Source organism: Cetorhinus maximus, chromosome 9, assembly GCF_964194155.1.
Source record: "Cetorhinus maximus chromosome 9, sCetMax3.hap1.1, whole genome shotgun sequence".
Taxonomy (NCBI): Eukaryota; Metazoa; Chordata; class Chondrichthyes; order Lamniformes; family Cetorhinidae; genus Cetorhinus; species Cetorhinus maximus.
The window spans coordinates 45,756,891-45,780,152 of record NC_135887.1 but is presented as its reverse complement, the minus strand read 5'-3'; the positions used below and the strand labels follow the sequence as shown (position 1 = coordinate 45,780,152).

General features: G+C 43.3%; 1 protein-coding gene across 2 annotated transcripts in view; it reads right to left on the bottom strand.

Annotated features, from left to right (window-relative positions):
- ggnbp2 (gametogenetin binding protein 2) overlaps positions 1-22,408 on the bottom strand; it is a 59,528-nt gene extending 37,120 nt beyond the window's left edge. Inside the window, exon 1 of one of the 2 annotated variants that reach the window (XM_078548627.1) lies at positions 21,917-22,408. In XM_078548627.1, the coding sequence (XP_078404753.1) occupies positions 21,917-22,009 (93 nt within the window). In that variant the 5' untranslated portion in view covers positions 22,010-22,408. The remainder of the gene's footprint in view (positions 1-21,916) is intronic. The other variant, XM_078548626.1, reaches the window with a different exon arrangement.
- Positions 22,409-23,262: the final 854 nt, after the last annotated feature.

The following is a 23,262-nucleotide window of genomic DNA, read 5'->3' as shown; positions in this document are numbered from 1 at the left end:
AAAGGACAAAGAGGTGCTGAAGTGGTGATATTATCTAAGGAATGTGCTAATTAAGGGTAGAATGCAGGACAAGCAAGGTACAGATAGCCCAAGTGGGGGTGGGGCGGGGGTGAAGGGAAGGGATCGAAATAGGCTAAAAGGTAGAGATAAAACAGTGGATGGAAATATATTTTAAAATAACGGAAACAGCTCCTCACACCCCGCTTCCTGTAAGGACTCCATCCCATTCTCTCAGTTCCTTCGCCTCCGTCACATCTGTTCTGATGATGCCACTTTCAAAAACAGTTCCTCTGACATGTCTTCCTTCTTCCTTAACCGAGGTTTTCCACCCACAGTGGTCGACAGGGCCCTCAACCTTGTCCGGCCCATCTCCCGCGCATCCGCCCTCAAATCTTCCTCTCCCTCCCAGAACCATGATAGGGTCCCCCTTATCACCCCACCAGCCTCCACATTCAAAGGATTATCCTCTACCATTTCCGCCAATTCCAGCATGATGCCACCACCAAACACATCTTACCCTTCACCCTCCCGGCGGCATTCCACAGGGATCATTCCCTCCGGGACACCCTGGTCCACTCCTCCATCACCCCCTACACCTCAACCCCCTCCCACGGCACCTTCCCATGCAACCGCAGAAGGTGCAACATCTGCCCCTTTACTTCCCCTCTCCTCACCGTCCAAGGGCCCAAACACTCATTTCAAGTGAAGCAGCATTTCACTTGTACTTCCCTCAATTTAGTCTACTGCATTCGTTGCTCCCAATTCCTCTACATTGGAGAGACCAAACGCAGGACTGGGTGACCACTTTGCAGAACACCTTCGGTCTGTCTGCAAACATGACCCAGACCTCCTTGTCACTTGCCATTTCAACACTCCACCCTGCTCTCATGCCCACATGTCCGTCCTTAGTCTGCTGCATTGTTCCAGTGAAGCTCAACGCAAACTGGAGGAACAGCACCTCATCTTCCGACTAGGCACTTTACAGCCTTCCGGGCTGAATATGGAGTTCAACAATTTTAGATCATGAACTCTCTCCTCCATCCCCACCCCCTTTCCAATCCCCCTTTTTTTCCCCCAATAATTTATATAGATTTTTCTTTTCCTACCTATTTCCATTATTTTAAAATGTATTTCCATCCATTATTTTATCTCTACCTTTTAGCCTGTTTCGATCCCTTCCCTTCACCCCACCCCCACTAGGGCTATCTGTACCTTGCTTGTCCTGCTTTCTACCCTTAATTAGCACATTCCTTAGATAATATCAGCACCTTCAACACCTCTTTGTCCTTTTGTCTATGACATCTTTTGGCTATCTCCACCTATCACTGGCCCTCTATTCAGCTCTACCACCCCCCTCCTTAAACCAGCTTATATTTCACCTCTTTTCTATTTTTACTTAGTTCTGTTGAAGAGTCATACGGACTCGAAACGTTGACTGTGTTCCTCTCCGCAGATGCTGCCAGACCTGCTGAGTCTTTCCAGGTATTTTTATTTTTGTTTTACAAGCATTAGCTTAATCAGAAGGCATTGGCTCCTGATCTTGGTCCTACAAAGACCCAAATTCAAAATTATCAAATTCCTTCATGGCCGCTCCAACCCTACACCTCCGAAACTCTGCCCTCCTGTGCATGTTTCCTTCCTTTGTCATTATCATTGCTGGCCATGCTTTCAGCTGCCAAGGTTCTACACTCCATACTTTCCTACATGTAATCCTTTTATCACCTCAGGTCAACCCTGATTAATACCTTTGGCTTAGCTTTAAGATTTTTTCCCATGTCTTTCTGAAGCATCTTGGTATGTTATTTTATGTTAAAACATAAATGCAACTTACTGAAATAGTAGTAAGTAGTAAAAAGAGAGCTTATTGGGGATCTCAAAGAGAGAGAGAAAGTGTGTCATTGAGCAATATCCCCATCTGAATTCATGGGGACTCTTATTAAATCAACAATTGTACAGATGCTCTTCCAATCCCACTTGCAAATTATTTCAGTCTTAAAGTTATTTAGATTCTACTTGGTCATCTTATAAAACAGCTAAGCAACTTTGCTCACTTCCAAACCTGCATAACTTGTATACTAATATCTTGTGTAAAAAAGAACAAATTCACTACTTTCCCTTCAAACGTTCCAGCCTGCAACTTAATTACAAAAAATGCTCAAAATCATTTGTTCTAGGTTTGCCCCAGGCCTAAAGGTTTGCTACACATTTGATTGCTGCACCAGCCTATTTTTTGTCATGTGCTATAAAAGTTAAATTACAGTCCTTCCTAAAGATATATGAGTTAACATGATAGTACGAGTGACATCCCCAAAGTTCAAGAGAGTCGGGGGGCAGAGGTGAGTATGGTGGACAATATCAAGGAGAAGGTGCTAGGAAAACTGAAAGGTCTGAAGGTGGATAAATCACCTGGACCAGATGGATTACACCCCAGAGTTCTGAAGGACATAGCTGAAGAGATAGTGGAGGCGTTAGTGGTGATCTTTCAGGAATCACTGGAGTCAGGGAGGGTCCCAGAGGACTGGAAAATCGCTAATGTAACCCCCCTGTTTAAGAAGGGAGTGAGGCAAAAGACAGGAAATTACAGGCCGATTAGCCTGACCTTGGTCGTTGGTAAGATTTTAGAGTCCATTATTAAGGATGAGATCTCAGAATACTTGGAAGTGCATGGTAAAATCAGGCAAAGTCAGCATGGTTTCATCAAGGGGAGGTCATGCCTGACAAATCTGTTAGAATTCTTTGAGGAGGTAACGAGTAGGTTAGACAAAGGAGAGCCAATGGATGTTATCTACTTGGACTTCCAGAAGGCCTTTCACAAGGTGCCGCATAGAAGGCTGCTCAGTAAGATAAGAGCCCATGGTGTTCGAGGCAAGGTACTAGCATGGATAGAAGATTGGCTGTCTGGCAGGAGGCAGAGTGGGGGGATAAGGGGGTCCTTCTCAGGATGGCGGCTGGTGACTAGTGGAGTTCCGCAAGGGTCAGTGTTGGGACCACAACTTTTCACTTTATACATTAATGATCTAGATGAAGGAACTGAGGGCATCCTGGCTAAGTTTGCAGATGATACAAAGATAGTTGGAGGGACAGGTAGTATTGAGGAGGCGGGGAGGCTGCAGAAGGACTTGGACAGGTTAGGAGAATGGGCAAAGGAGTGGCAGATGGGATACAACCTGGGGAAGTGTGAGGTCATGCACTTTGGTAGGAAGAATAGAGGCATAGACTATTTTCTAAATGGGGAGAGAATTCAGAAATCTGGAGTGCAAAGGGACTTGGGAGTCCTAGTCCAGGATTCTCTTAAGGTTAACTTGCAGGTTGAGTCGGTAGTTAGGAAGGCAAATGCAATGTTGGCATTTATTTCGAGAGGACTAGAATATAAAAGCAGGGATGTGCTGCTGAGGCTTTATAAAGCTCTGGTCAGACCACATTTAGAATATTGAGAGCAATTTTGGGCCCCGTATCTCAGGAAGGATGTGCTGGCCCTGGAGAGGGTACAGAGGTTGTTCACAAGAATGATCCCAGGAATGAAAGGCTTAACATATGAGGAACGTTTGAGGACTCTGGGTCTATACTCGATGGAGTTTAGAAGGATGAGGAGGGATCTGATTGAAACTTACAGAATACTGAAAGGCCTGGATAGAGTGGACGTGGGGAAGATGTTTCCATTAGTGGCAGAGACTAGGACCCGAGGGCACAGCCTCAAAGTAAAGGGAAGACCTTTTAGAACAGAGATGAGGAGAAACTTCTTTAGCCAGAGAGTGGTGAGTCTATGGAATTCATTGCCACAGGAGGCCAGGTCATTGAGTGTATTTAAGACCAAGATAGATAGGTTCTTGATTAGTATGGGGATCAAAGGTTACGGGGAGAAGGCGGGAGAATGGGGTTGAGAAACTTATCAGCCATGATTGAATGGCGGAGCAGACTCGATGGGCCGAATGGCCTAATTTCTGCTCCTATGTCTTATGGTCTTATGCAGTCTTACTTCTCATTGAAAAGTTGCTTCATTCAAATTTAAGCACTAAATTCCTATTGTGTCAGTTGTATTACTTTGTTTGTCACTGGACAAGTTAAATTTTGACAAAGACTTTGAACCAGGAAACTATTGTACATTTAAATTCTGTAGATGATTCAATATTAATACACTATGCACCCAGATGTCCACTTAAGGAATCCACAATTGTGCTCATCTTGCTCAAGATGAATCAATTTTAATAATTAAAACATCTTATCCAAATTCAGAAAACATTTATGTCAACATTGTTACCAAACCCAGAAAAGCAGCAGATTATCACAAAAACTAGATTGTGGAAACCCAAACAACAATAGAAAGTGCTGGAAAAACTCAGCAGGTCTGGCAGCGTCTGTGGAGAGAGAAACAGTTAACAGAGTCAAATATGACTTCAGAAATTAAGGGTGGTAGAAATGGGATGGGTTTTATGCTGTTGAAATGGGAGGTGGTAAAACAAAAAGGACGGCCTGGGATAGGTTAGAGGACAGGAGAGATTAAATAAAGTCATGGAACAAAAGGCAGTGGTAGTGACTGTGGTAAAGAAACAAAAGGATTGGTCTAGAGAGTTCTAATAGCTAAATAATGAACAGCTCTGTCTGAAAACAAAAAAGACACAGACTGGCACTTGACCAAAAAAAATCAAAATGGAGGACAGAGTTTATGATCTGAAGTTGTTGAACTCAATGTTGAATCCAGAAGGCCCAGGACGAAATATGAGCAAGAGCAAGGTAGTGAATTAAAATGGCAAGCAACTGCAAGGTTGAGGTCATGCTTGCGGACTGAGCAGAGGTGTTCTGCAAAGCGGTCACCCAGTTTGTGTTTGGTCCCCCAGTTTGTGTTTGGTCCCCCCAATGTAGAGACCACCACATAGTGAGCAGTGAATACAGTACACTAAATTGAAAGTACAATTACTGCTTCACCTGGAAGGAGTGTTTGGGGTCTTGGATGGTGAGGAAAAAGGAGTAAAAGAGATTGGTGATGGCATCATGCTGGATGTGGTGGAAATGACAAAAGAATAGAATGGATTCTCCCAGTTTCTCACATTTGTTCTGCTACCTTCCATAATAGCACTTCTGACACTTTCCTTTTTCCTCACAGGAACATCCTCACAGTGTGGCTGAAAGGGCCCTCAAATCGAGTCAGACCCATTTCCTGCACTTCTCACCCACTTCCCTCCCAGAACCTCAATAGGGTTCCCCTTGTCCTCACTTTCCATCCCAAGGATCACCCTCCACTATTTCCACCATGTCCAGCATGATAGCAAATACATCTTCCCCACCCCATTAGTATTCCAAAGAGACCATTCCCTCTGTGACATCATAGCCCACCAACACATCACCCAGCCCCATCCAAACTAACACCTCACCCCCTTCCTTCCCATGCACTGCAGGATGTGCATACCTGCCCTTTTACCTCGTGTTCTCACCATCCAAGCCCCAAACTCTGTCCAGGTGATGTAGCGATTTGTTTAGTACAGGTTCAGTATCCTTTCTGCAAATCCGAAAACGTACAAAAACTGCACTTTTTGAACCTCATCGAACTTTAGCATAGGAAGTCTAGTTGTTTGTCTGCACTACTTACCTTGGTTTTGATGCAAACATGTCAAAAAGAAAATTTACAGGTACCCTGTATTTATTATTCAATGACATCTTACTTTTCTCGCCTTTAGACTATAGCTAGCCTAGGCTATTGTAACACAAGTTTATACGTGGTATCCAAAAACCTAAATTCTGAAATCCAAATGCAATCAGCCTTGAGGGTTTCAGATAAAAGGATAGGTAACCTGTATACTGTATTTGCTGCTCACAATGGGAAGACAACATGCAGACTGGGTGACTGCTTTGCAGAGGCCACAAGCATGATCCTGACCTTCTGGTTGTTTGCCATTTTAATTCACCACCTTGCTCTCATGCACACGTCTGTTCTTGGCTTGGTGCAACATTCCAGCTTGAGGAACACCACCTTATGTTTCGATTAGCCACTTGATGTTGAATCTAGAAGACTGTCAAGTTCAACAACTTCAAACCATGAAGTCTGTCCTCCATTTTGATTTTTTTTTGGCCACGTCTATCTTGTTTAAATTTTTGCTTTCAGACAGAGCTGTTCCTTATTCTGCAATTAACACTCACTCTTAACCAATGCTTTGAGTCTTTACAACTATTAGCACTCCCTTTGCTTTTTGTTCCACAACATCTAACATTTAATCTCTCCCTCAATCTACCCTATTCCAAACTTTTCCTTATGTTCTCCTTTTGCTCCATCTGCCAACTCAAAAGCATAAAACCCATCACATTTCTACCTCCGTCAGTTCTGAAGAATTATATTTGATTCGAAACGTGATCTGTTTCTTTCTCCACAGACGCTGCCAGGCCTGAGTATTTTCTGTTTTTATTTCAGATCTCCAGCATCGGCAGTATTCTGGTTTTTTTTTGTGGACACCCAACATCTACTTGCAGGCAGTTACTGCAAGTTTTTTAAAAATTAATTCATGGGACAGCATTTACTGCTCACCCCTAATTGCCCTTGAGATGGCAGCGAGTTGTCTTTTAGAACCACTGAAGTCCCTGTGGTGTAGGTACACTCACAGTGCTGTTAGGGAGGGAGTTCCAGGATTTTGACCCAGCGATAGTGAAGGAACAGCAATATATTCCCAAGTCAGTGGATTGGAAGGGAACTTCCAGGTGGTGGCGTTCCCATCTATCTGCTGTCCTTGATCTTCTAGATGGTAGCAGTCGTGGGTTTGGAAGGTGCTGAAGGAGCCTTGCTAAGTTCCTGTAGTGCACCTTGCAGATGATAGACACCGGCAGCAGCATGTGTCAGTGGTGGAGGGAGTGCCAATCAAGTGGGCTTTGTCCTGGATGGTGTCAAGCTTCGAGGGTTGTTGGAGCTGCACTGATCTAGGCAAGTGGAGATTATTCCACCATAATCCTGACTTGTGTCATGTTGATGGTGGACAGACTTTGGGGAGTCATTATGGATTAATCTCTGCAAAATTCCCAGCCTCTGACCTGCTCTTGTAGCTACAGTATTTATATGGCTAGTCCAGGTCAGTTTCTGGTCAATGGCAACCCCCAGGATGCTGGTAGTGCAGGATTCAGTGATGCTAATGCCATTGAATGTCAAGGAGAGATGGTCAAATTCTATCCTGTTGGAGATGATCACTGCCTGACACTTGTGTCATGAATGTCACTTTTCAGCCCAAGCCTGGATATCATCCAGCTCTTGTTGCATTTGGACATGGACTGCTTCATTATGAGTCATCGTGAATGATGAACATCGAACATCCCCACTTCTGACCTTATGATGGAAGGAAGGTCATTGATGAAGCAGCTGAAGATGGTTGGGCCTGGTACACTACCCTGAGGAACTCCTGCACTGATGTCCTGGGACTGAGATGATTGACCTCCAACAACCACAACCATCTTCCTTTCTGTTCAGTATGACTCCAACCAGTAGAGAGTTCTCCCTGATTCCCATTGACTCCAGGTTTGCTAGGGCTCCTTGATGCCAGTGTCAAATGCTGCCTTGATGTCAAGGGCAGCCACTTTCACCTCACCGAGTTGAGCTCTTATGTCCATGTTTGAACCAAGGCCGTAATGAGTTCAGGAGCTGATCCCATACTGAGCGTTAACAAGCAGGTTATTGCTAAACAAGTGCCACTTGATAACACTGTTGATGACCCCTTTCATTACTTTAGAGTAGACTGATTGAGGGGTAATTGGCCGGGTTGAACTTCTCCTGCTTTGTGTACAGAGGACATACCTGAGCAATTTTCCACATTTCTGGGTAGATGCCAGTGTTGTAGCTGTACTGGAATAGCTTGGCTAGGGGCATGGCAAGTTCTGGAACACAAGTCTCAGTACTATTGCTGAAATATTGTCAGGGCCCATAGCCTTTGCAATATCCAGTGCCTTCAGCTGTTTCTTGATATCACATGGAGTGAACAGAATTGGTTGAAGATTGGCATCTGTGATGCTAGGGGCCTCCAGAGGTGGCAGAAATGGATCATCCACTCAGCACTTCTGGCTGAAGAATGTTGCAAATGCTTTAGCCTCATCTTTTGTGCTGCTGTGCCGAGCTCCTCCATCATTGAAGATGGGGATATTTGTGGAGCCGCCTCCTCCTCCGGTGGGTTGTTTAATTGTCCACTACCTTTCAAGATTGAATGTGGCAGGACTGCAGAGCTTAGAACAGATCCGTTGATTGTGGAATCACTTAGCTGTCTATTGCTTGCTGCTTATGCTCTTTGGCACACAATTAGCCCTGAGCTGCAGCTTCATCAAGTTGACCTCATTTTTAGGTATGCCTGGTGCTGCTCCTAGCATGCCATCCTGTACTCTTTGAACTAGGGTTGATCCCCTGTCTTAGTGGTAGAGTGGGGAATACGCCAGGCCATGAGGTTACATATTGTGGTTGAGTGCAATTCTGTTGCTGCTGATGGCCCACAGTGCCTCATGGATACCCAGTCTTGAGTTGCTAGATCTATTTGAAATCTATCCCATTTAGCACAGTGGCAGTGACACACAACACGATGGGTATCCCCAATGTGAAGGCACGGCTTTGTCTCCAGAAGGATCGTGCAGTGTATCTTACCGATACACAGTCATGGACAGTAGCATCTGCAGCAGGCAGGTGGGCGAGAATGAGTTCAAATGTGTTTTTGCCTCACAACCTGCGCAGGCCCATTTTAGCAGCTATGTTCTTTAGGACTCTGCTATCTCTGTCTGCAGTGGCGCTATCGAGTCACTCTTGGTGATGGAAATTGAAGTCCTCCACCCAGAGTACATTCTACACTCATGCCACCATCAGTGCCTTCTAAGTGGTGTTCAACATGGAGTACTGATTCACCAGTTGGAGGTTTCCTTGCCCATGTTTGACCTGGTGCCATGAGACTTCATGGGGCTTTCATGGTTTTCATGGCTCTTGAACAGAAAGCCTGGTCAGCTTCTTCACATCTTAACAGCACTGAGTTCACTATGAAAAGAAAAAGGTAGATAAACAGGAAATTCCATCCTAATCACGTGGTTTTAATCTTCATACACTATTTCAACTACAGACAAAAATTATGTTTACACATGCGGCGCAGGCAGTGGCAGCAGAGTTCAGCAGAAAGGGACAACCTCCAATACGCTACAGAACCCTGGTATTTAAGCCAGATTCATACCTATTTCTACACCACAAGATTACAAACATCCCTGCTACATTGGGATTAGAAACATAAGCCTCAACATGTCAGAAATTTCAGGATGCAAGGGAGGATCTTTGCTCAAGAACCTTTACGGTGAACACAGCAAAAAGTGCTCAAAAGTGGGGCTTAAAGGAGTTCAGCAATACCATTAACAAAAAGCAATTAACACAGCTAACTCCAGCAGTGAACCAAACATACTGGAGCGGTCATATATGCTCGACACTTCCTTATCATCCCAGGAATGAGGTAACCAAACCATTATACCAATGTAGTTTAGATTCTCAATGAGCTGACAAAAGTCGTAAGTAATCACTAATGTTTCATGTTCTTATGCTGCAGCAACAATCTATAAAGTATCCTGTAGCCTTGCTTTCATCATGTAGACAGATAGCAATTGTAGAAAAAAGTGTTTAAGTACCATACTTAAAAATGTAAAACACTCCAGATGTTGAAAATCTTAAGTTGGAGGCACTCAGCAGATCAGATTGCGATGCGGAGAAACATGGGGTTAACATTTTAAACCTGAAACATTAACTCATGTTTGTCTCTCCAACTATGCTGCCTGAACAGTTGAGAGTTTCCAACATTTTCAGCTTTTACCTCAAAGATTTGACTTGATGAAAAATAAATTAGTTACATGAGGGTAGTACTTTTGACAATGCTGATTTTCAAAAAAAATTAAATCGTTACTGCCCTCCCAAATTTAGCATACAGGTTTAGGCAAACTACCAAAAGCAGCATGGACAAAATACAGACTTTATCTTTAATTTTACCCAATTTAGGAGGGTCTCCTTTATCCCAACATCTATTTTATGAAACAGATGGCCATAAATGTACCCGGGGTGAAGGGAGGCAATCAGTAATGACACATTAAAGAGCTACAAAACAAGTGACTAGATTCTATTATAAATTTGTCAAGCACTTTGACTTCTTGAAGACAAACATGAATGTTGTAATTTAAATCAAAGTTCTTTATTTAAAGAAATACATTGCATCTGAAATATTCAGATAGGGAGATGACCACTCCAATTCATAGCCAGTACTTAGTTAGCCAATGTCAGCAGATTTATTGATGCAAACATAACTAACCTCAATGAAACCCAGGCCTACTGCATATTCCAATGCAACTATTAAACAGGTACATGCGTGAAGATTGGTGAAAGTTAGGATCAGGGTCAGTTTTAATCATCTTTCCCTCCCCCCCCAAATCGAGGCTGAGCATGAAGCTTTGACAAGGTATCTGACATCCACACACCCCTAAGGAAAAAACACAAGTTCTGAAAGAAAGCAAAAAATACTGCACATAACTGATTTGAATTTAAGCTTGGTAATTTTTTCATGCTCCTTAAAATGGAACAAAATGAGCTGTGTAATTCTGCTAAAATCCCTGGCTCAAACTAATGCTATATTCAAAATTAAGGGAAAAACCCCAGTTTCTACTCCCAATTGTCATCAAATATACTCTTGTCCACTGTGCCAGCAGAAAGAATCAAACCAGCTTCAATATATAGCTAGATACTCATACAGTAATGGCTCATACTTCCATAGTCATTTGATCATTACGAGAAAGCTGGCAAAAAATCATGTAAAACTAGAATATTCACTCACTGTTGTATTTCACAATCCTATTTGCATTTCATGTCATCCTAAAAACTTACTCTTCTGCATATTGCAAATTGAAGAAACATGCCACAGTTGTACTTTTACAATATCTTGTGCAATTGTCCACTATGTACTACTTCTACCATGAAAAGTAGACAGAAAGTGCCAAGCCAATCAATCTTACAAAATTACAGGAAACAAATCAATTCAGTAAATCATTAGCAGCAAAATCAAATTATGCAACATTTCAAACAGCCTTAAATGTTGTACCAAGAATCTTAAAAGCCCTTTCAGAATTTTAACAGATATTGATTTGTAATATGGGTATTTCTTGAGTGCTGTCTCACCACCATGACATGAAACTAGTTGAACCAAAGGAACTGTTGGAAAAGGAAAGCCTGCAGTACCCAAATACTACCGCAATCAGGCTAACATTCCAGATGAAAGCAATCTGTTATCGATTGAGGAATTACATTTTTACATCAGTATCACCATTTTTCGAATTTAACCTTCCAGTGCTTTTGACCTCTGATGTACACATCAAAGGATTTTGTCAGATATGTAGGGGATTTCTAGCTTGCATACTTTAGCATCTCCAAAACTGAAGTGCAGATACAATTAACCTGTAAACATTGGGTACTGGCAATGCTGGCTGGCTTCAAAAGTTTTTGAAACAGATTTTGTGCATCATCTCACTTCCCCAAATCAAGAATAAATACCTCTTCAAAAGATAGTAAGCAGGCTATTATATTGGTAATTTAAGCAAAAATTGAAATATTATAGGAAAGATATTTGTGTGAATGATAGAGGATTCTCTTTCCATCACCATGAAGTTGTGAGGAATTTTCTAGAATTTCTTTCCCCTGCATGAAATGGGCTAGTGGTTTATCATCCAAATTTTCTGCCACTTCCAGGAGATTAAATGCCTGTTGATGGGTGAGAAGCATTGAAGCTCATGATGCTTAGTTGTAACTTGAATAAATAGGGCAGAATCAATGAACCAGCCAAATCCTGTCCTCGCCTACAACTCAAAAAAGTGTGTACACACACACACACTTCCCAGCAAGGGTCATTGGAATATGGGTCAGCTACAGAACCAATGCCCGATTCTTCTATCTCTTATCCCAGGGCCACAAAGGCCAATTATAGCATCTATCATTAGCTAACTCAGCAGAGACCATGGAACAAATCTGATGTATTCATGTATTGCTCAGCATTACAGACATTTCATTTAAGCACTGAGCTCGATTTCCATTTTGTGAAGATAAGCTATATTTTTTGGCAAGCCAAGATGTGGGCTTTTTGCAGTTCCATTGATAAGTACACAGAAACACTTATTGTAAGAAGATAAACCAAGGCAATAGAAATATTTTATTCAAGGTTTCAGAACAAAAACCCAGGAGGATGGTCTGCTCATCTAAAGGCAGAGATCAATTCATCATAAGTATAAAAACAGCCGATGGTATTTTATACTAGCAGCACATTGTAATTTGTATACAATTCCCAAAATCAATAATCACATTTAGTTTCCTTCAAAATACAAACAAAAAGTCATCACAATGAAACTAAGCAGCATTAGTCCAATACCAGCAACCTATCTGTACAGAATGCTCTTTAAAATAACTTGTGACTCACTATACCATCCCGTAGTCCAGACAACAGTTATCACGAGTGGATGATCCATCTCGGCCTCCTCCGGATGTTCCCGGCATCATAGATGCCAGTCTTCAGCCAATTCGATTCACTCCACGTGATATCAAGAAACGGCTGAAGGCACTGGATAATGCAAAGGCTATGGGCCCTGACATATTCCGGCAATGGTACTGAAGACTTGTGCTCCAAAAGTGCCGCACCCTTAGCCAAGCTGTTCTAGTATGGTTACAACACTGGCATCTACCTGGCTGTGTGGAAAATTGCCCAGGTATGTCCTGTACACAAAAAAGCAGGACAAATCCAACCCGGTCAATTACCACCCCATCAGTCTACTCTCCATCACCAGTAAACTAATGGAAGGGGTCATCAACAATGCTATGAAGCGGCACCCGCTTAGCAATAACCTGCTCAGGTGCCCAGTTTGGGTTCCACCAGGGCCACTCAGCTCCTGACCTCATTACAACCTTGGTGCAAACACAGACAAAAGAGCTGAACCAGAGGCGAGGTGAGAGTAACTGCCCTTGATACCAAGGTTGCATTTGACGGAATATTGCATCAAAGGGCCCTAGCAAATCTGAAGTCAATGGGAGTCAGGGGGAAAACTCCACTGGTTGGAGTCATAACTAGCACAAAGGAAGATGGTTGTGGTTGTTGGGGATCAGTCATTTCAGCTCCAGGACATCACTGCAGGAGTTCCTCAGGGTAGTGTCCTCAGCCACCTCATCTAAGACCTTCCTTCCATCATAAAGATCAGAAGTGGGGATGTTCGCTGATGATTGTACAAATGTTCAGCACCATTTGCGACTCCTCAGATACTGAAGCAGTGCATGTCCAAATGCAGCAAGACCTGGACAACATCCAGTCTTCGGTTGACAAATGGCTAGTAACATTCATGCCACACAATGTCAGGCAATGACTATCTCCAACAAGAGAGAATCTAACCATTGCTCCTTGATGTTCAATGGCATTGCCATCACGGAATTCCCCACTACCAACATTCTGGGGGCTACCATTGACCAGAAACTGAACTGCACATATAAGTACTGTGGCTATAAGAGCAGGTCAGAGGTTAGGAATCCTGTGACAAGTGACTCAACTCCTGACTCCCCAAGCCTGCCCACCATCTGCAAGGCAAAAGTCAGGAGTGTGATGGAATACTCCCCATTCGCCTGGATGAGTGCAGCTCCCACAACACTCAAGGAGCTTGACACCGTCCATGACAAAGCAGCCCGCTTGATTGGCACCACATCCTCAAACATTCACTCACTCCACCACCGATGCACAGTAGCAGCAGTGTGTACCATCTACAAGATGCACTACCAAGGCTCCTTAGACAGCACCTTCCTAACCTATGACCACTAACATCTAGAAGGACAAGGGCAGCAGATAGATGGGAACACCACCACCTTCAAGTTCCTCACCATCCTGACTTGGAAATATTTTGCCATTCCTTCACTGTCACTGGGTCAAAATCATGGAACTCCCTCCCTAACAGCACTGTGGGTGTACCTACACCACATGGACTGTAGCAGTTCAAGGCAGCAGCTCAAGGGCAACCAGGGATGGGCAATAAATGCTGGCCCAGCCAGCAAAGCCTATATCCCGTAAATGAATATATTTTAAAAATCATGATCTTTAACTCCATTCACTGGACAATTTTCTACGCTACTTTGCAAGTTTTTCCAGCATCTCCAAACTATCATGCTTGGATCAGCTAACTTGTGCCTGAAATTGAACTTGAGAATATTTGGTTGGTAGATTACTGCTACACTGGATGAAGCTTCCTGTCTGCCATATGGGGAACTCCGATGTTGCCCACACCTAATGTCTTTTAGGGAGTCACTACGTTACAGTAATTAAGTTAAATTCCACTCAGATGCAGATCCAAGCATTACATCAATTGGAGTAGAAATGGCCTCATTGGTCTTGTACTTTTTTTTGGGTGGGGGTTATGTTCTAATGCAAGTTCTTGGGCATTGGTGAATAGAATCAGGGTTGGCTACAAAGGTCCATGATCAAACATGTCAAAAAAGTCAACACCTAGGGTCACACAAAGCGTGAGTGAGATGCCAGAAAACTTCTAGCACCCATGCAATTCGGAGGGGGGAGGGGGGAATATCAATTAAGTGCTATGCAGTATAGCAGATCAGGTCAAATATTCTCACCACTAAAAGCCACAATGTTTTCCTCCCTCAAAATATACCTGAATGGCATTCCAATAATTAATCCAAATGAGATCAAACAAAGCACATTGGTAGTTACAGTAATCAAAAGGTGGATGCAATTAAAAATCAGATATTAAAGGGCAATATAATTTAGCAGAATTCATGAAAATAAAAACTCAAATGCAACTTTAAAACATTAGAAACTATAATGTTAATGCAAAAATTTCTTTAAATCATAAAAACAGGCAAAACAGCACAGCCTGGAAATCAACCCTGTGTATGTGCAAGAAAATGCTGAACTATGAAGCAGTTTGCACTTGGACTTCTCATTTAATCTGCCTATTGAGAAGGGAGCCTAACTTCCATGAAGTGTGTCACCTGCTTGCTCCAGTATCATTCACAAGATAGAAAAACTAATTTTCCCCATTGTCCTCAGGAGATCCCAAACCACTTCATAGGCAATTATTTTTGAAGAGTAGCCAATTAGTGGCTATCAGTAGTCATCCTGTGTAGAAGGTTTCATAAACAAGAGAAGTTGATGAGCCAGTTCGCATAAAAGCAAAGTGTTGCAGATACTGGAAACCTGAAATTTAAAAAATGCTGGAAGTACTCAGCAAGTCCTACAGCATCTGCGAAAAGAAACAATTTAACATTTCTGGTCACTGACCTTTCAGAGCTTTAGATAGAAATATAAGAATTCATTTCATTTGGACACAACCTTCATTCTTTTACTATATCTATTACCACTTTCCTTGGCTCATGAATTCTTTTGCTGGTTAATCTCTCCTGCCCTCCACCTTACAGACCTTTCCTTTGTTCTTCCTGCCCCCTGCACCCTTCTTAAACTCTCTTTCATCAGTACTGAAGAAAGTTAGAAATGCAAGGTTGGTCTTGCACAAACATCATCTGATGTATGTTTCTCTCCACAGGTGCTGCCTGACCTGCTGAGTGTTTCCAGCATTTTTGTTCTCAAGCTGTTAAACTGTTTTGGCGATAGTTGAACTTCGAATATTGGCCAGGACATTGGAAGAACTTCCCAACTCCTTTTTAAAATATCACCTTTAAATTTCAGATCCATTTAACATTTCATCCACGAACAGCACTTTTGACAATAAAGTGTTACACTTCTGTAACATGACTTGTCTCCATCTTCCCTCAGCCCACATGCTGAAATGCTCACTCATGCTTTTGTCACCCTAGACTTGACTATTCCAATACTCTCCTGGCCACCCAGCCATTCTCCACCTCCATAAAACTGAGTTCAGCCAAAACAACACTGCCTATATCTTAATGTGTACCACCTCCTGCTAATTAATCATTCCTGCAATCACCGACCTACGTTGGCACCCAATCCAATGCTTCAGATTTAAAATTTTCATCTGCCTGTTCAACTATCATTAATTTTCTTCAGCCCTACGGCCCTCAATGTTGGCATTGCAACAACTCTGGTTCATCACACATCCCCCATTCCCTCCAAACTATTGATGACAGTGCATAAACTCTGAATTCTGTAATTCCCGCCTTAAAGCTCACCAACTCTTCTCCCTCAAGGCCATCTTTAAAGCCAACCTCTAATCAAGCTTTTAGTGCCCCTATTTTCACTTTTGGTTTGGTGCGAATTGCCTGATAGTAATTTCTACACTCCATTGTTATCTATCCAGCCAGAGAATCACCTGCAATGACCTCTCTTCCTGCTCCTACAGTTACCTCTGGTGTTCCCAAGGGCCTATTCTTCTTGGCCCCTTCTCGCCTGCATGCTGCACCTCAGCAACATCACCCAAAAACAGTGTCAGTTTCTACATATATGTAGACAACACCTAGCTCTACCTCGCCCCTCCAGTGTCCGACCTGTCAGATTGCACAGCTGACATTTAGTATTAGATAAGCAGAAACGTACTCCAACTAAATATTGGGAAGACTGAAGCCATTCCCTTAAGACTCTGCCAAAAACTCTGCTCCTTAACCATCAGGTTGCAAACTATGTCTATGTATTTCCACCTCTAACATTGCCCAAATTAGTCTCTGCCTCAGCAAATGTGTAGTTGAAACCCATGCCTTCTTTGACTATTCCAATGCAATCCTGGTCAGTCACCCAAGTTTCACCATCTGCAAGTTGTGTCATTCAGGGCTGCTGCCTATGTGCTAACTTGCACCAAGTCCCATTCACCCATCACCCCTGTGCTAGCTGACCTATAGTGACTCCTGATGAGGCAAAGCCTCAATTTTAAAACTCATTCTTGTTTCAAATCCCTCCATGGCTTCATCCCTCCTTCTCTGTAATCAGCTCCAGCACTATAATCCTGATAACTGCACCCCATCAATTTTGGCCTTCAGCATTCCCAATTTTAATCACTCCGCCAATGGCAGCCATGCCTTTGACTGACTAGTCACTAAACTTTGGAATTTCCAAAGCTCTCTACCTCTCTCCTTTAATTTATGCCTTAAAATGTACCATTTTGACCATGCGCCAATACGTCCCCATATGACTCACCATCAAATGGTTTGATAACACTCCTGTGAAACACCTTGAATGTTTTACTATGTAAAAGGTGCTCAAGTAGTTGATCTTATGAAGTGCTAGCCTAAGCATGCACATGTCTTGAAATGTGGTTTGGACTCAGTCGGACACAAGTGTTACCACTAAGCTAGGCTAACAAAAATGGCGCAATGTTTAAACAGTTTTGATATTTAAAGTTTAAAATGCCACAATGACATTAGAACACTTGACCGAGTAAGATGATCCTAAATCAGAGAAGTGGTAGCATAAGTGGTCTCAATTTGGGAGGGCAAAATTTATTTGAAAAAAGTTGAGTTTCCATACCCAACTATCTTTCCTTGAAAATTCAGGTAGTCAAGTTAAACAAGAACTTTCAGTTATAGAGAACTTTTAGCACAAAGAACATCGCAAGATGTTTCAGACAGGTGCAAGGCTAAGCCAGACATCAAGAGAGATTAGAAGGTGCAACCTAAAGTGCAGTTGTTGAGAATTTTCTAAAAAGGAGGCAGAAAAATTTATGAACTTAAAGCAAAATCAGACCCAGTCAGCTAAAGGTTCTTCCATAATTAGTAGGATGAAGTAGGGTGGGGAAATCGAATGCTCTGGGACTAATGGAAAAGGGAAGAGGGGGAAGATCTGGCTGGAGGCAACTGCATAGGTGAGATGAGGAAAGTTTTTAAGTTTCCTGCATACAGGCAAAGGCAGAGCCCCTGTGGGTTACCAGAGGGGCAACACATAAATGGGCCTTAGTGAAGGTCAGACCAGAGGATGGGGGAGAGAATGCACACAGCTGAATCTGGAACTGAAATGCATCTAAGGGTTTCAGCCAGAAAAAGCAGAGATAGGGATAAGGCAGGCAATGTATGGATAGGCAAGAAGTGGCCTCTGTGATGGAAAGGATGTGAGGTCTGAAACCAAAAGACATTCTAATATCCATTCCTATCACCAGGTAAAAACAGAATGGAGATGGACTGAGTCAGTGGAATTATGCCAGTGGTCACTATCTTCATAGAAGAAAAACACATGTTCAGACCCATTTTAAGTACCTTCACATGAGCACAATGTTCAGCCCAATTTTCAGATTCTCTGATAAACAGGACCAGTACCATAATCCTATATAACCGCGAAAAAGGTAAACTGTCCCTCTTCATATTTCGACACATTTGATCACATCATCCTCCTCCAAGACCACCTGTTATCCAGCTGGGTGAGGATTCACCCATCTGGTTCCATTCTTATCTATCTAGTCATGGCCAGAGAATCACCTACAATAGCTTCTCTACCCTATCCTGCATACCCCACCACCACCCAACCCCCAACAATCTATCCTTCACCCTTTCCTATTTTTCATCAACATACTGTCCCTTGGCAGTATCAACCAAACACATCAGCTTCCAAACTTACATCAATGACACGCAATCTTACTTCTCAATGCCTCCACCATCTAACCTATCACACTACTTTTCTGACATCCAGTACTAGATGAGCAGAAATTTCTTACAATTAAATATTGGAAGACTGGAGCCATTGTCTTTGGCCCCTGCCACAAACTGTTCCATAGCCACCAACTCCACCCTCAACTCTCCAAGGCTGAACCAGACTGTTTGCAACCTTGGTGCTAAATCTGACCCAGAGATGAGCTTCCAACCACATATTTATGCCATCACCAAGATCACATTTGTTTCTCTGTAACGTTGTCCCCGATTCCACCCCAGCCTCAGTTAATCTGCTGAAACCCTCAACCAATCCTTTGTTACCTCTAAACAACTATTCCAAAGCACGCCTGACTGGCCTCCAAAGTTCAACCCTCTAAACTAGAGGTCATCCAAAACTCTGTTGCTCATGTTCTAGCTTGCACCAAATCCCTGCTCACTCATCACCCCTGTGCCTGCTGGCTCCCAACTGGGTAAATTTAAAACTCACTGTTTACAAATCCCTCCATGGCCTTGCCTCTTCCCATTATTGCTCTCCTCCAGCTGCACCAACCTCCAAAGCATCTGTGCTCCTTTAATTCTGGCTTCTTGCGCATCCCAGATTTTAACTGCTCCATCATTGGCAGCCATGCCTTAAGCTGCCAATGCCCTAGATCTGAATTCCTTCCTTAAACCTCTTGATCTCCACTTCTCTTCTTCAAGATGCTCCTTAAAACTCACCTCTGACCAAGTCTTTACTCATTACCCTAATATCTCAGATGGCTCAGTGCCATTTTGTTTTATAACTCCTATGAAGTGCCCTGGGATATTTCAGAACATTAAAGGCCCTATACAAATACAAGTTGTTGTAATAGCATCATGTCGGTCCCAGGATATCACTGCAGGGGTTCCTCAGGGTAGTGTCCTAGGCCTGACCATCTCCAGCTGCTTCAATGATTTTCTTGCCATCATAAGGTCTGAAGTTAGGATGTTCGCTGATGATTGCACAATGTTCAACACCATTTACAACTCTTCAGATACCAAAGCAGTCCGTATCCATATGCAGCAAGATTTGGACAACATTAAGACTTGGGCTGGTGTGTGGCGTGAATGTTACTTGCCACTTAAGTACCAGGCAAATGACTAACTCCAACAAGAGAGAACCTAACCATTGCCCCATGACATTCAATGGCATTATCATCACTGAATCCCCCACTACTAATATCTTGGGGGTTACCATTGACCAGAAACAGAACTGGACCAGCCATATAAATACTGTGGCTACAAGAACAGGTCAGAGGGTCGGAATTTGTGGCGAGTAACCCGCCTGCTGACTCCCCAAAGCCTGTCCACCATCTACAAGGCACAAGTCATGAGTGTGATGGAATACTCTCCACTTGCCCACGTGAGTGCAGTTCCAACAACACTCAAGAAGCTTGACACCATCAGGACAAAGCAGCCCACTTGATCGGCTTTCCATCCACCATCTTAACATTCACTCCCTCCACCACCGACACACAGTGGCAGTAGTGTGTACCGTCTACAAGATGCACTGCAGCAACTCACCAAGTCTCCTTCGACAGCACCTTCCAAACCCACAACCTCAACCACCTAGAAGGACACGGTCGCAGCAGATACATGCAAACACCACCACCTGCAAGTTCCCCTCCAAGCCACTCACCATCGTGACTTGAAACTATATCATCATTCCTTCACTATCACTGGGTCAGCATCCTGGAACTCCCTTCCTAATAGCACTGTGGGTTTACCTACACCACATGGACTGCAGCCGTTCAAGGTGGCTCACTACCACCTTCAAGGACAAATAGAAATGGGCAATAAATGCTGGCCTAGCCAGCGATGCCCACATCCTGTGAAAGAATAAAACATACTAGCTTTACACTTCTGAATATTCTGTATATGCATTAATCGTGATAATTTATCCTTAACATGTAAATCCATACATTTCCATAGGTTTGAAAGATTTAAGAAGTATGAAGCCAGACTGCAAATCAACATCAAAGCAAACTAAAAGGAATACCAGAAATAGATGGCACAAAAGTATTGTGCACATCTGTGGAATAAAGCAATCTCACAAATTTGCCTTTTAGACAACAATATTGTAATTTAGATATATAACTGAAAGTTCTAAAAATATAGTCAGTTGTTTCTTCAGAAAGTGTTTTGTAGTTCCCTTGACTTAGTACATCAAGACAACACCCAGCACAGTCCAGGTCATGCAAATCAGAGGTTTGACTGACAGTCAATATTGAGCTAGCCCAATTCAACTAGTACTGAGGGATCACAACTAACTGGAGTACCTGCTTTCTGGACAGGGGTGAGTTTGAGGAAAAAACGCGACCCACCCCACCACTGTCCAGCATCTGGATGGAAACTGAATGTGTACTTGACAATAGTCAATGTCAGCTGTTAAAATCTCCATAATCAAATACCCTGCCATCACTCTCTCAAAACAAGCATAAAGCACCAATTTAAGCAAAAGTACCATTAGGCACAGCACTTTTGAAATGCTAGAAAAGGCCAATATCTTGGGCGACAAGGAATACCCTTTGACAATCTGTTGACAGTGCTAGTACACCAAGTCAAACCTTTGCAGCATATTGTGTATAAATGGCACAAGATTAACCAAAATGAGTACCATAAGTAGCTATACTACAAATAATTTGCATAATTTATTTAATATAAATCCAACCAAAATCATTCTGCACAATTACATTTTTCTAGAGACAAAATTGTGGGACATTGCACACTGATTTCAGGTTCATTGCAATTTAATGGCTTCCTAAAAAAATGTAAGCAAGTAACACTTTGCAAATTTTAACAAGCCAATTCCGTCCCACTCAAATATTATGCATGAAGAAAATGCAATATCTGAAAATACTGAGATTAAAAAGTTAAAATTGAATGTAAAACAAATCTAGTGATCTAATCAAAGTGGAGTAAAACGAATTTATTTTAAAAATGGTAAAGGGATGATGTAACAATCTGCATTTGTGCAAAGTCTGCATTTGAAACTTTGGGGGAAAAAAATTAAAAATGCCAGTCATACAGGATAAATCGACGCACTTCAGAACTTAGTAACATAGAATTTCAGGCCCAAGAGGAGAAAGGGCAAGGTTGTACTGCTAGAGACACTATTTCACTCCGGGCGGGCCTAGTGGGCGATGGGCTGCAGCCCTCTCTGCAGATTTCACACCGTGTCCAAGGAGGAAAGAGAAGTGCGACTGCACTCAGACGCCAGGGGCCTAGTGCAAGAGGCAAGAGAAGCCCGAGGCCCTGGAGCCACTGAGCCAGTCAGCGGCGAGCAGGCTCCGGGCCTTGCCCTTCCCTTCCCTTCCCGCATTCGCCATTTCCCCGCGGCGGCTCTTCACTCACCGTCAGGGTGTCATCGATGTAGAGCGGGATTTGCCTTTTCTCGAAGGGGAACTCTTCCTCGCCATCTCTGCAGACGGCCACCAGGCGCGCCATGTCAACACCGAGAGAGAGAGAGGAGGAGAAGGAGAGGCTGACAGCACCAACCGCCACTCACTGACACACACACACAAACCCCCTCGGGCCTAGGCAAACCTCCCGCTCCGATTGAATTTAAACAGCCGGGCGCTGGTGGCGGTTTGTCGAAGGGAGGGTTTGAACCGAGTGGGAATAACACTGGACAGAAAGCCGGACTTCGGGACAGGCGCCGCCTCCCTCCCCGCAAACTCGGCTCTCTCTCCACCAAAATATTCGAATAAAAATGGAGCGCGTCACAGCCACAGCGCCGCCGCCATCCGCCCCCGGAAAAGAGTCCTTCCCTATAATCCTCAGCAACGCCTTCCTCCCACCTCAATCAACCCTTCGCCTCGCCCTGCCGGCTCCGTTTCACTTTCAAAATTCATAGTCTCTCCAGATGATTGTTTTATGTATGTGTGTGTGTTTATATTAACTCTCTACTGTTGAGCAGGCAGTTTTCCTCCCCCCCCCAAACCCCAGGCTAAGGTCTGAGGGACGTGGCGACAGGTTCAACATCCGCCACCCCCCCCCTAGAAAGTAGTTCCGACCAGACTGCGCGTGACCAAGGGGGAGGGGGAAGCGGAGCCGAGGCCGCGCGTGCGCGCTCACCCAGTGGCGATCTGGATCTAGCCCCTGATTCAGAGTTTGCGGAGCGAAGAATAATGCCTGGCAGTGTTTGCAAAATAACAAAAAAAAACACTCGCATACATCTGTATCGAAAGAGGCCGCAGAGAACCCACTAGTCTATGCATTTGCATAAATAAACCCTTTGGGTGTTTTTTAGAAAAGAAAAATTTACATGTATATTTCACTATCACAGGACTTCACAAAGCGCTTCGCAGCCAATAAAATACTTATGAACTGCAGTCATTTGTAATGTAGCAGCCAATTTGTGCACAGCAAGACACAAACAACAATGTAATAATGGAAATTTATTATTGAATATTGGTTGAAGAATAAACTACTGGTCAAGGTAGGCATCCTTCCATCTGCGAGAGATGATGTGGATGCAGCCTCAGAACTTTGGTGTGGTCAATTGAGATCATCTGCTGCACTTCTTTTGATAGCTGAACAAACCGATTCTGGAAAGGCAAAGTCTGCCACGAGTGCCGCATATGAAGTTGTCCCTTGCTGGTACTGCACCATGACCTCATCTGACAACTTGTTTGGAGGGCTGGAGTTTGCTTTGAAGCTTCTGAAACCACATGTCCTGTTGGTGTCAAATTTCTGCC